Here is a 13,776-nt window from a genome sequence, read left to right on the forward strand (position 1 = left end):
TAAGCCAGAGAACATAAATCACATTCACAGCACAATGGCAAGGTTTTTATATGTACTTGTGTTCTGATGTGAGAAAGGAAAAAGGCATCTGAAAAATCATAACAGGGAGAGGTTTTGACTTGCATATTACACTCACCCTCTTAAAAAAATCCTCAACACCCAGCATTTCCATAGCATGTGGACAAGCCAGATCTAAGTCTCATTCACCTGGTATGACTCTGATACTCATACAACTGACTGTCCTACCAAGCCAATAGTTGAGGTGGAATTTACTTTCCCATTTTCTTTTCACCATGACAATCTCAAGAAACCTTTGCAATTAAAGTTTCACTGAACCATATGTTCTAACAAAGTACTTCTGTTCTGACACAGTGTTTCCAGAGGGAACTATTAGAAATTTAAAAAGTTACATTTAAAATTTCATGACCTGTGTGAAATGAGTCAGATCCCTCACCTGGTGTGATTCAGCAGAGCCCCTGTTAGGTAAGTGGGGTGACACTGATTCACCTCAAACCAAGAAGCTGCCCAAGCAGCCTGTGCTCTGTTGCCACTTCTTTGCTTACTAATTGCCTTTTTCCCTCCTCATGGAGTCTATTTTGATGCTAACTGATGCACAGTAAAATACAAAGCAAGGCTCTGTATAACAAGGTTTGACTCCATTGCTAAATATCTGTCTCTCTTTGCTTTCTTTTACAGATGAACAGACCAATCCAGGTGAAACCAGCGGACAGCGAAAGCCGAGGAGGTAGTTGACTGCATTGCTTTCATCCACAGTGCTAAGTTGTCGCCTCTGGCTTCTCTCAGGCAATGTGCTGATCAATTAGTAACGTAATCACTGCCACAGAAATTCCCTCTGCAGAAAAGATTCTATTTATTAAATCTCCTTTACTTCATCTCACTTTCCTCATATTCAATTATTATCTGATTTTAAAAGGCAGGCAGGTGCCAGCGATTGCCTGGGAAACAAATAACTGCCTTGTTAAGAAGTGAAGCATCAGGCACTGACTTAACAAAGTTTAACAGCAGTGACGGCTACATAGGTTTTTCAAACCTATGTTAGGACAAGCTGCAGAGGTGTGTAATTTCATTAGGATAAAGCAGATATTTTACGTTTTATCTGATCATGTTGTTTCTGCTTGAACTGAAGCAACTCTGTTTTTGGAAAAGTAAATTCTGAGGAGTTTTCTGTACCTTTATCAGCTTATGTAGATAAACCTGTTGTGGAAGCTGAAGACTTCTCTTAGTACCAGGGAGTTATTCAGGATTTTCACAGGTGTAGCTGGAATCAGGATCTAGTCCTTTGCTTTTCCATGCTGCATGGTGGATTTGGAAGGCTTTGCTAAGAGACCACTCAATGGATCACAAGTGAGAAGGTGTTTTCTGTGAAAGGTTTTCTGACAAAACTGATTTTGTGATACTTCACCCATAAAATGGTCAGTTATTCAGGACAAGTTATTCTGTTTATTTTCTTGTATCAGTACATTTCTATATATACATATATATACATATAACGACATGATACTTCTCAATCCCTGTCTCTTTGAGTGACAAAAAAGGAGAAGCTTTTGTCCATATATGTAGTAAAAACACTAGTGCTTCTGTATCATATAAACATGGGAGTAGATTTTGTCATTTATTAATGTATGAAATGTATGAAAACTCTTTAATTTCCACCATGGACGTAAACTCTTCTTCACTTATGTGACTACTATCTTTGTGTTGGCATTAGTGGAAATCACCAGCACCAACTACTTAAAAGGAGCAAAACACCTCGCAGACAACAGTCCCTGAAATTGTGCTCTTTTTCAGTTGAAAGCTTTGGATTCCAGAGGATTTGACTGTGTAAATGTGGGGCTGAAACTCTTCAGTGACTCAAGTCATTGGAAGACTTTGTACGTAGCTCGTAGTTAAAGGGCTGGTGTCACGGAGTGGTGAAACCAGCAGGTTGGCAGAGGCTCTGTAAGGAAGGTCTGTGGTGCCGTGTAATTGCAGAGCAGGTCAAAAGCTGAATGCTGGAAAAATGTCAGAAAACCCAGGGATAAATATGGCGCTTTTGGAGTCCCCATAAAGTAAATTCAAGGGAATTCGGCCAGCAGTGTGCAGAAAATGTTTGACAGGCTCTGTGATGGCAAGTTCTGCTAGCCATAGCACACTTCTAACCCGCAACAAAGGCATGACACATAACACAGCATCATCCAGTGTTTTTTAACAGAACAGGATTAATTTGCCCCCTTTTCCTTCCCCTCTGAAGATATGGCTCTGTGTCTGGGTAAGTGTTGGTAAGGCTTATCTGCCTGGGCAAATGAGGGGACATTATGCACATTCCAGTGGAGCTCCTGCTGACAGCGAGAATGAAGGGAGGGCCTTTTGTCTATTTAATTAGACATACCAAAAAAAAATAATTAAGCTGGCCAACTTGCTTAGTGCGCCTACACAGTATGTAGCTCCCAATCACTCTTTTTGTTTGTTTGTTTGTTTTTAAATGCAAATCACTGATAGAGAACACATCTGGCTTTCTGGGGAGGGTTTTCAAACACTTACTAAGAGCAGCTGCTTTAAGGAGGGGTGGTTTGACCCTCACAGGACTTGGGTGGTGGTTTGATTCCGCATTATCCGTCACACCAGTAGTTCCCTCTCCATTGTATTTTAGCTAATTATCTCCCCAACTGTCCTGGTTTCAGTTAGAACAGAATTAATTTTCTTCCTAGTAGCTGGTGGAATGCTGTGTTTTGGCTTAGGATGAGAAGAGTGCTGATAACACCCCGATGCTTTAATTGTTGCAGAGCAGTGCTTATACTAAGCCAAGGACATCTCAGCCTTTTGCTCTGTCCTGCCAACGGGCAGGCTGGGGGTGCAGTAAGAGCTGGGAGGGGACAGACCCAGGACAGGTGACCCAAACTAGCCAAAGGGGTATTCCATACCATCTGACGTCATGCTAAACAATATATAGGGGTGGCTAGCTGGGGGGAGGGGGCCGGACTGGTCGGGGTTAGGCTGGGCATCAGTCAGCGAGTGGTGAGCAATTGCATTGTGCATCACTTGTTTGTACATACTATTATTACTTTCGTATTATCACCATTGTATCATTATTATTATTATTGTTATTATTATTTTTGTTATTATTATTTTCCTGTCTTATTAAACTGTCTTTATCTCAACTCACGGGCTTCACTTTCCATTTCTCTCCCCCGTCCCAGAGAGGGAGGGGGGAGGGTGAGCGAACGGCTGTGTGGTGTTTAGCTGCCGGCCGGGTTAAACCACGACACCAACACACACAAACTTTATATTTTCTTTCCCACTCCGTTCCTGTATTGCTCCTGTCGGTGGTGATCATAATGCAGGGTCCAAGCGGGTATGCTCTTCATTGGTGTGAAAGGCACATTGTCCTAATTCCCCACTGACAGGCTGCTTGTGGGCTGGTGAGGTTTCGAAATGGCATGACTCAAGGACAACTAATGGGGGAAAAGAACAATTGGCACCCAAGGGATGCATTGCATGAAAACTTATGTTCTTCATGAGACCACTGGTTAAAGCAGGTGCAGCAAATAGAATGCTAAAAAGGAGGCTGTGAATCTTAGGAGCACATCAAAAGACTTCATTAGGTCTGCAAGATAAAGGTCAACTTCAACAACAAAGAAACTTAAGTTGTAGCTTATTATACCCCGTCCGTGTATAGGGATGGGACATGAGGGAAGTGGGGAGCTTGGTAGATGAAGCATCTCTTCTGCACAGCACAGGTCTGCAGTCTGCTCAGAGCACTTACTCTGAATATGCCTCTGTCTTTTGGCTTGTGGGGAATTTTGGTGCCAGGTATTAAAGAGAGGATGCAGTACTGTTTGAACCTGCAGCTTGCCAGGAGGCTGTACTGGAAATGGTGAGTGGTGTTCTTGAGGAAGTAAGGTTGTGTTTTATACAAGGGCAAATACCTGCATTTTGCTGAAGTGTGAATCCTTGACTTTCCCAGTCAGTTCTCCCAAAACCCAAACCTGATAGGAGTCTGGAATTTACTCCAACAACAACGACAACAAAAAGAGATTCTGCTCAGCCTTTTTACCCCTTTTTTTCTGCAGTCTGGGTTTCGCTGGTCTTTAATCCCTTCTGCGTCCTGATTCTTCGTTGAACCAAAAGTTGGTTTGTTGGCATTTAGTGTGTGTGAGCATGAATTTAATGTATCAGACCATCTAGATTTGGGGAAGACTTCAAACTGTTGCTTGGCACAAATTTCACTCAAACCAACTAAACAGAAATACTGAGTGCCCCTTATTAGTTTTGCTGTTTTTATTATTCTGTTTGTTAATCCCCATATTGGACTAGGAGCAAGACAAAGAATGCAATCCTTTTCAATAAATCTGGCATTATTTACATTTGCCTAATCTCACAGGAACTAGAAATGAATGTATTTTCAGTACATTTCTCTTGGGAAACAGTCTAAATTAATGGGATATTTTTGAATCTTGCATTCCTGCCTGTTTGTGCGTATGCAGATGATCAACTGCAAAATGTTATATAGGAGTATTCCTTCTATCAAATGGTTCATGAAGCTCCAGATATCTCACTGGAAGGTCAGAGTCCTTTGACATTTTATAAAGACCTTAGCAATGATGGAATTCGTAGAACATGATAAAAAGACAAAAAATCAGAGTGTAACTCTAGTTTTATTGAGTATATCTTAAAAACTTTTGTTGGCCTTTGTGTTACCCAAATTTTAGTTTGACTCCATAGAAAGTACTTTGCCATAGGTTAGGTTGTCCCATATGTTTTTAGGGGTGTAAGTTATAATTCCACATTACATTCTCAATATATCCAGACAAATCCCAATTAACCTGATAGAATTTTCATTTCATCATTTCTGTTGATTATTTTTCTTATTTCTTTGCCTTGTGCTCAGCTCTAAAAATAGCCTGTAGCTATCAGTGACTTAAAGTTTTGCAAACTTAGGGAAAGATCTCAAGTCTGCTTTCTGGTTTCAGGCAAAAGTTTGAAGCCATTTCTTATTTTATCCGCAATATCTCTAGCTCTCACTAGACAACTGGCAGGGTTAACCTATGATAAACGCAGCCCCTAGGTACCACTAGCTTTTTCTGGGAGTAACATTTTTAAAAAGGAAAGGACTCTCCTGCTACTCTAGTTGCACTCCATTAGTGATGCTTAGATGTGCCATTGCCTCCCCATTTCTCTCAAAGGACAAGGGAAGGTCCATAAAGGAAGGCATGCAAAGGTGCACACAGTGTGCTACCCAGGCTCAGTGATAACCTTTCTACCCAGAAACACTTCACAGTTGTTTCTGAGTCCTTCTGTATTTTATGAAAGACATACAGCAGGTTCCCGGACTACAGAAAATAAAAAAGCCAAAGTCCGAAGTAGTTTAGAGTTGAAAGGCTGCAGTGTCCTGCAGAGAGGGAGCTGAGAGATTTACAAGAGAGGCTACAGTTCATCACATTGCAGTGTTTTCTGCATGCAAGACTTCACAAACGTACAAAATCCTTTGTGTCTGTCTGTGCTTGCAAGCAAATTTGTTTGTGTATGTTTCAGGGAAGGCATGTGCAGTGTCTTTTTTATGTCTTTTTTTTTTTTTTGTCTGCTGTTTAGGGAACATGATAGCAGCTGCTGGAAGGTTTAGACTGTCATATTTCAACTGACTTGCATCATTTCTCTGGCTGTTATTCAGGGTGCAGGCTCTGAAATTATCTGCTTGGTTATGGTTTATTTCAGCTTCAAAGCAAAATGTCCACTTACAATAAGCAGCAAAACTGTGGTGCCTTGCTCATGCACTATGGTCTGTTTCTTTTTATTCCCTTCCATCAGCTTAGCAATGATGATGGGACCAGAATGGCTTGTCTGCAGTTTCTAAGGCCTATTTTCCTTCTGGGGCAAAAGTCTGGATCTATTTATTTCATCTGTGACATTTCTAACTCTCACTAGATATCTGCTGCAGCTGGCAGGGCTTATCTGTGACAAACAGCCCCAGGTCCCACTAACTGTTCGGCATTTATCTATTTTCCATTTAAATATTCAGAATTCTGCAGCTTGTTTTGATGACTACGACCTCTCATGAAGCTTCCTATCCAGGTACTAGCCAGATTCAGGCCTGTTTAGGTGCTGAAAATAGGCAAGTCTGGATGTCGTCAGCTCAGTTTGGCTTTATGCAGCTATAACAAAGCCACATGGAATGATTTTCTTCTTCTCTGGAAATGCTTTGCAAGGAATAGATCTGGCTGCCCAGCAGGAAGGTATGAAGAAGAGAGTTAAGGATAAGTATGGATATGGCATTCTTGGCAGAGCTCAGCATCTCCCCTCGTGCACTGCTGGAGGTTAGGCTATTCCAACATGCGAGAAATTGTGATGTTTGAGACTATGCATAGATCAGAGTTGTACCTTTGTACATCTTATCTCTTTCTTATCCCTGAGCCATGTGTCTTTCCTGGCACGTTGAGCTCCTTGGAAGCCATTTTAAAAGCAGTTTCCCAGTTTGTATCATTGCTGGCCTTCCTTAATAACTTCCTATTCCACATACTGGAGAGAAGGATGTCTTGTTTCCAAATGGTGATCCATTCAACCCCCTTTTACATTAAATGCCCAGATTTTTCTACTCATTTTTTTCTTTTATGGTCCCCCCACCCATTCAGCATGAGCGGGAAGACGGCACTGGCAAAAAAAAAAAAAAAGCGAGATAATGGGAAGAGAAAGATCCAAGCTGATTTTCCCTGAACACATTCCGGGGGCCCCCATTAACTCTGTCAACATCATCATGAGCCCAGTAGTACTCTCACCCTCACCATTTATAGCTCAAGTAGAGTGGTGTGGCACAAAGAGAGAATTGTGATGATCACAATCACTGCACGTACCAGACTTTGCTGTGACCATGGCACTTCCCAGGATAAGACTACTGGTTGGACAGTAGCAGCTTTGGCTTCACATTTTCTGAGGCCTGGATTCAAGACCTCCGGACAAGTCATTTACTACACACTTGCCATATTCTCCTTCTTTTCCCTCAGTGTCCACAGCAGTTTAAAAAGCATGTATCTCCTTCTTTATCTTCCCTTGCAATTTGAAATGAGATTTTTAACTCCATGTCACAGCATACTTCTAAGTCCCATAGTCTCATACATCTCCTCTTCCTGAGATTTGCTCAGAATATGGTTAATCAACTGTTTTCCACCTTTCTTGCAGGAGGAATTTAAAAAAATAAAATAAAATAAAAAAACAACAAAATGCAACCCACACCCAAATCCAAATATCTTCTCTTTATTAGTTATGTATTCAAGATTAAACAGCTCAGTGGTGCTGAGTTGCAGTAGCTCCACATGAAGGAAAAAGAGAAGGAACAACTGTTTAAAAATAATCTAATACTATGTCAAAAATCCACTGAGAGGAGAGATGAGCTCATGAGTCAAAAGGAAAAAGCAGAAGCTAGAGCCTATGCAGAAGACCTTGATATCATTCTGGGAGGCAGTCTTCTTGCCTTAGAGGCTGGGGAAGTGTCAGGACCCCCAGAAGCCTTGGCACAGTATCACTGACAGGGTGGGCACCTGAGTGTTGCAGGAAGCACGGCCGAAAGCACAACAGACACCAGTAGAGTCAGATCATGCTCCATCTTATTGCCCGAATAGCCTAACTTTTATAGTGAACTTAACAGGGGCGGATAGTGTCTCACACAAGATTATTGGTCAAAAGCACTCAGACAAACAACTACAAGAAAACAACCCCACCTGCAAGAAAACAACCCCCTTGTGATTAGCAGTCACGTAGACCTTGTCCTTGAAGCCGCCCCACACTGTAACCTGTGTCACTTATACTACTCCTATTACCCATGCTGTTAGTGTCAGTGGCATCCTCCTGGTACATTTTCTGTCTTTGTCGCCCCTTACTCTCCCCCTTTTCTTTTTGCCACTGACCATTCACCACAAATGGATGAGACACATGATTGTTAGTTAGGAAAGAGAGTGTAACGTCTGCTATACGGCTGCAGGCAGTGCCAGCTGCAACCGTAGAAGCGGTTTGTGAAAGAGCCTGCCGGTGGTCATTTGGCAGTGTAATCTGTGGCTCTGCACTTCTGCACTGCAATAAAGGTAGTAATAGAGCTAAGTCATCATTAGTAATCTGTACAACGTGGCAACCCCACTGAATATTATCCAGGAACATTTGTACATTTATCAAATTATGTAACAGCATAGTTATAACACTGATCTGGGGACGAATAGTCTTTTTTGCATTGCAAGATAAACCTCTTATAAAAAGAATGCTAGAGAGAAGCAGCACAGCCGCCGCTGCCTCCATGGTTACGTCAGACAGGCTGCAGGGTCCTGATCTCCGCCCCTCTGCTATGTGCCGACTCGCCACACGGTGAGGGTCGGCTGCCGTTGTCCACTGACGCCTCTGGTCTCCCGTAGCAACTCGATCTCGGATGTCCCGCGTCGCACCGCGATTACTTTGTTTCCCGTGTCCCTCCGCGGCTCCCACATGTTCCGCGGTTCCCACGGCTCCCCTTTTCCCGCGTCATCCCGCGGCTCCGTTTCCCCCGTCCCCCCGTGGCTCCGTTTCCTGCGTCTCCCCGCGGTTTCTTTTCCCCGCGTCTCACCATGAGTCCTTTGTCCGGGTCACTGCTTGGAGTTTCTCAATGTCTCTCAGGTTTTCCGGCTTCTGCCAGGTCTCTCCGTGTCTCTCAGAGTCGTCCATGGCTCTGAAGCGTCTCTCAGGGCTCTCTCCATCTGGTAGTAGTCCCTTCGTGTGCCTCGGGTCTCCCGGCACTGCTCCGGTCTCTCGGTGCCTCTCCAGGCTCCCGGCCTGTTCGGGTCTCAGCAAGTCCAGGTCTCAGCGAGTCCGGGTCTCAGCAAGTCCGGGTTTCGGTCTGTGCAGGCCTCAGCCTGTTCGGGTCTCAGCCTGTTCAGGCGCCATATGTTGCAGGAAGCACGGCTGAAAGCCCAACAGACACCAGTAGAGTCAGATCATGCTCCATCTTATTGCCCGAATAGCCTAACTTTTATAGTGAACTTAACAGGGGCGGATAGTGTCTCACACAAGATTATTGGTCAGAAGCACTCAGACAAACAACTACAAGAAAACAACCCCACCTGCAAGAGAACAACCCCCTTGTGATTAGCAGTCACGTAGACCTTGTCCTTGAAGTCAGCTACTGGTAACAATATTTTTCTGAATTCCTCAATTGGGCGATATGGGAACACTGTCACGGGAACTTCTCATAGTTGCCCTGGTAGCTTGGTTTGCTCAGCTGCAGCAAGCCATGGGATTTTTGCTGTTTCAAAAATCCCTCAACACCTAAGGAATGGCCATCAGAGGTGCTGTAGTACTGGGAGGGAGAGATGTCGGTGCCTTCGAGAGCATTCGCCTCCCTGATCATCTGGTCAAGGGCTGCGGAAGAAGCTGGGCCTAGGACTGCAAGGGCTACCTTGGATATCCCATAGTTTTGAGCATCACTCTGGCATCTTCTAGCCTTTATTTCCTGGTTTCCTTCCAATGTGAACAGAAATTCACTGAGTCCAGAATCAAGAAACTCACCCAGATTTGGGCGTTTTTCTTTCCTCGCAGTCCAGGTGTAGCCACAGTCTTTGAGAGGCAGAGCTGGGCTTTAGGCCTCACTGTGTGTGACGGAGCCTCTACAGCAATTCCCAAAGCCACTGGGTGCAAAGGGAATTTGTTCTCCAGGCCAGAACGTCTGTTAAAAACAGCGGTGTTTTTCCTTTAAACCTTATGAGTCTGATAAGCCTGATCTAGAAACAGCATTTTACTACTCATGGAAGACTTCTCTTTCTACCTATGGATTGTCATGGGACTGATTGCAGGCAACGAGAAATGAAAAATCTCCGAGTATATTGTGGAAACTCAGGACTGCATGACCCTACTGAGAGCTGATTCCCTGTTGTGTTCACAGGGCCCTGTTTTCAAGCAGGCAGAAAGTACCAGCAGTGCTGCATGCAAATGGATCAGTTAATTCAAAGTAGCCCAGGATGACCCTGTTTGTGCTCCCTTCTGTCTGGTAAAACTTCATTCTGGGGGAGAGAAAAGGCTCTGGCTCTTCATGTGTAGTGTTTTATATTTGATGACACTGCTGATGTGCTCCACTCCATGCTCACCTGCTGAAAGAGTATAAGGGAAATCAAATTTTTGTTCACGTCTGCCTTTTCCATCATGATTGAAATCGATGGAAGGGTGCCCATCAACAGGAACTGGAAAAGATCCACAGGACATTGTGTTCTAGCACATATCCTAAGGACAACCTTTTAAACCAAGTAGTAAGGGAATAAAAGGGGGGAGAAAAAAATAACCATATTGCACATTTTTCATAAAGCATCTTTAACCTAATAGTTTACTGACAAGAAGGAGCAGAGCCTAGAGCAGAGCCTGGAGAGAGGCTGGGGAGCTCATTGCCTTGAGGTTTTGATATCAGTTCTTTTCTCTGCAGCTGAGCTACCACATGACTTTTGATCAATTATGTAACTTTGATTCTCTTCTCACCCTTCCTGCATTGCCTGCTTAGGTTATGATTTGCTTTGATTTGCTCGTTTCTTGTGGTTAGTGCCTTTGGCATTCCTGCACGCAGGGCAGTCAGTGTCACAGGGTTAAGACACCAGTGCAAGCTTGTAGCTGTGCCCAAAATTATGCATACAGGGCTAAAAATCCAGTATGGTGGATAATAGGCCCCTCACACTGCTCAGTGATGTTTGGAGTTTTTTCTGTTGAGCAAAAATGGAAGAATTAGTGAGTGGAGAAGAGTGGAGGAAATAAAAAATGTAATCCTATTAAAAAATACCGCTTTTGTAAATACAGCTCAAGCTCCTAGGTGAACTCGGGGACACGTTATAATCCTAGTATCTTTTTCTAATGTAAAGGTTGTTTGTCAATGTGTTTTTAGACAGAATTAAAAATACATTTATAGTACAATTATAATACAATTAATTGCAAAGCATTTATGGCACTGAACAGTTAGAATGCATTATGATAATCACTCCTCATGCATTCAATTTATTTCAAAGGTTTTGCTGATCATTATAATTGGCTTGTTATTACACAGGGATATAATAACACCTCTCTGTATAGTAGTTTATAGCACATCAATAGCAAATGCATTCCCTTTACTGGAAGCAGTGTGCATTTTATTAGAATATAGCTGAATAAGTGCAATCCATGTAGACAAAGGAAGTTTCTAATTAACTGTCTCACAAAAGAATTGAAATAACAAGACATTTATTATGTATTTTTCTATTGACAAACTTGTAGTTATGGTTATGTGGGCATTTCTTTAATAAATAGTAGGTATGTTTTGCTGTTCTTTCAGAGAAGCATTTGGGGGAAAAGGAAAGTACAGGCCATTTTTCTACCTGATGTTGAGAAAAGTAAAGGTGACTAATGCTCACGCCTTGCAGATTTAATTTGCTTGTTGAGACTTTCCAAGCTTGTTCCTTGCGAGTTTGGTCTTGTTATAAGTTAGACCACACAATTTACTGGTCTATTGAAATTATTTTATTAGTCAAGTAAGCAGACACAAGCAAAACAGCGCTGGGCGGCTGGGGAGTCTCCGCTCCGCCACGGCACGCAACTTCCCCTTTCCAGTGTCGCTGTTTTATAGCATTCAAGGTCTGGACTTGTCAAGACCTGTTGACTTGTTGACTTGTCGAGACTTGTTCTGAGGCTTCGCAGTCTGTTGTTGGGGGTCGTTATTCTTCCTCCGGTGATCACGTGTTGTGCTTGTGTTCAGGTGGGGGCAAAACAGGATATCTTGCGGTGGGTGGATGGTATCTTACAGAATCTTTGTTTTAACAAGGATGTTTACCCAACCCCCCTTCCCCATTTGTCCCCATGTTACAATGCCGTGAGTGGTGAAACCTTATCTCCTCAGTAGATTCTTTAAATTCTCAAGGACAATGAACAAACCCCTACTAATTTATCACAGTCCATATTAGGAATCCTCTTCACTATAGAAGAAAGAGGAATGATCAGGCAAGCAGGAATGAGACTGTGGGAAAGACAAAATCAGGGAGGTCCTCCAGGGGATGTGAAATGGCCAAATACCAACCCTAACTGGGATCATCAGGCTGCTCAGGGGAGGCAAAATATGAGGGATCTTAGGACCATAATGATACAAGGGATAAAGGAATCGGTTCCAAGGGGACAAAATATAAATAAAGCTTTTAACGAGTGTCAGTGCAGAGACGAATCTCCAACTGAATGGTTAGACAGGCTGAGAAAAAGCCTTCAGATGTACTCTGGTATAGATCCTGATTCCCCTGCAGGAGGGGCACTGTTGAGAACCCAGTTTGTAGAAAAATCCTGGGAAGACATCCAAAAGAACTTGGAGAAACTTGATGATTGGCATGAAAAAGGATTAGAAGAATTATTGAGGGAAGCACAAAAGGTCTTTGTGAGGAGAGATGGGGAAAAACAGAAGGCAAAAGCAAATGTTTTTATGGCAGCAATAAGGGAAAGTCAAAAACCAAGTGGACAGGAAAGCAGGAAAGGATCAGGAAAAAACAGGGTGAAAGAGAACCCATGGATAAATGGAAAGGACAACAAGATAGAATCCCTATCTATTACTATTGTGGCAAAAAGGGGCATCTTCAGAGGAACTGTAGAAAAAAGAAACAGGATGAAAAAATGTTTAAGGAAGACTAGGGGTGTCAGGGGCTATATCTTTTGGGGACCCGAACATCGAATGAGCCCTTAATAAAATTATTAATAGGTCCCCAGAGGGAAGAGGTGTATTTTTTGGTAGATACTGGGGCAGAGAAATCAACTATTAGAAAATTACCAAAAGGGGTTAAGGAAGGAAAGAGGAATACCATGGTAGTAGGAGCAAAAGAGGAGCCCTTTAAGGTTCCTATATTGGAAAATATAGAAATAGAATCAGAAAAGAAACTATGTCTCAATGACCTATTGCTGGTGCCTGAGGCTGAGCACAATCTATTAGGAAGGGACTTAATAATAAGATTAGGGTTGGAAATCAAGAGCCGGGAGAGAATTAAAAATTCAGCTATATACCCTATCCCAAGAAGATGAGGGAGAAATAGACCCACAAGTATGGTATCAAAAGGGAGATTCAGGAAAATTAGATATGGAACCCTTGGTAGTAGAAATAGTGGATCCACAACAGCCAATAAGGATTAGGCAATATCCTATCCCATTGGAGGGGAAAAGAGGACTCAAACCAGTTACAGACAGGTTGCTCCAAAAGGGGATGCTGGAACCATGTATGTCCCCACATAATACCCCCATTTTGCCAATAAAAAAGGCTGATGTATCATATAGGTTGGTTCAGGATCTTAGGGCTGTGAATCAGCGAACCATAACCAAATTTCCAGTGGTGGCTAACCCATATACTTTATTAAACTACCTAACACCTCAGCATAAATGGTACAGTGTAATAGATTTGAAGGATGCTTTCTGGGCCTGCCCATTAAGTGAAGGGTCGTGGAATTACTTCGCCTTTGAATGGGAAGACCCTGAAACAGGAAGGCGACAACAGCTTAGATGCACTGTACTGCCTCAGGGATTTACTGAATTCCCAAATTTATTTGGCCAAACCGTAGAAAAATTATTACAACTTTTTGAGGTAAAGGGGGAAGTGAAATTGTTGCAATATGTGGATGACCTATTAATAGCTGGGGAGACTGAAAAAGAGACACGGAGAACCACTGTTGAATCACTTAGTTTCTTAGGGAAAAAAGGGTTGAAGGTCTCAAAATCTAAATTAGAATTCGTGGAAAAGGAAGTAAGGTACTTAGGACATTGGCTTAGCCAAGGAAAGAAAAAAATTGGATCCTG

General features: G+C 42.7%; 1 protein-coding gene across 1 annotated transcript in view; it reads left to right on the forward strand.

Annotated features, from left to right (window-relative positions):
* Positions 1–696: 696 nt before the first annotated feature.
* Positions 697–13,776, forward strand: part of LOC137846718 (CUGBP Elav-like family member 4) — a 216,818-nt gene continuing 203,738 nt past the window's right edge. The window contains exon 1 of the mRNA XM_068664832.1: positions 697–748. Coding sequence (XP_068520933.1) covers positions 697–748 — 52 coding nt within the window. The remainder of the gene's footprint in view (positions 749–13,776) is intronic.

This window comes from Anas acuta, chromosome W (genome assembly GCF_963932015.1).
Source record: "Anas acuta chromosome W, bAnaAcu1.1, whole genome shotgun sequence".
Lineage (NCBI taxonomy): Eukaryota > Metazoa > Chordata > Aves > Anseriformes > Anatidae > Anas > Anas acuta.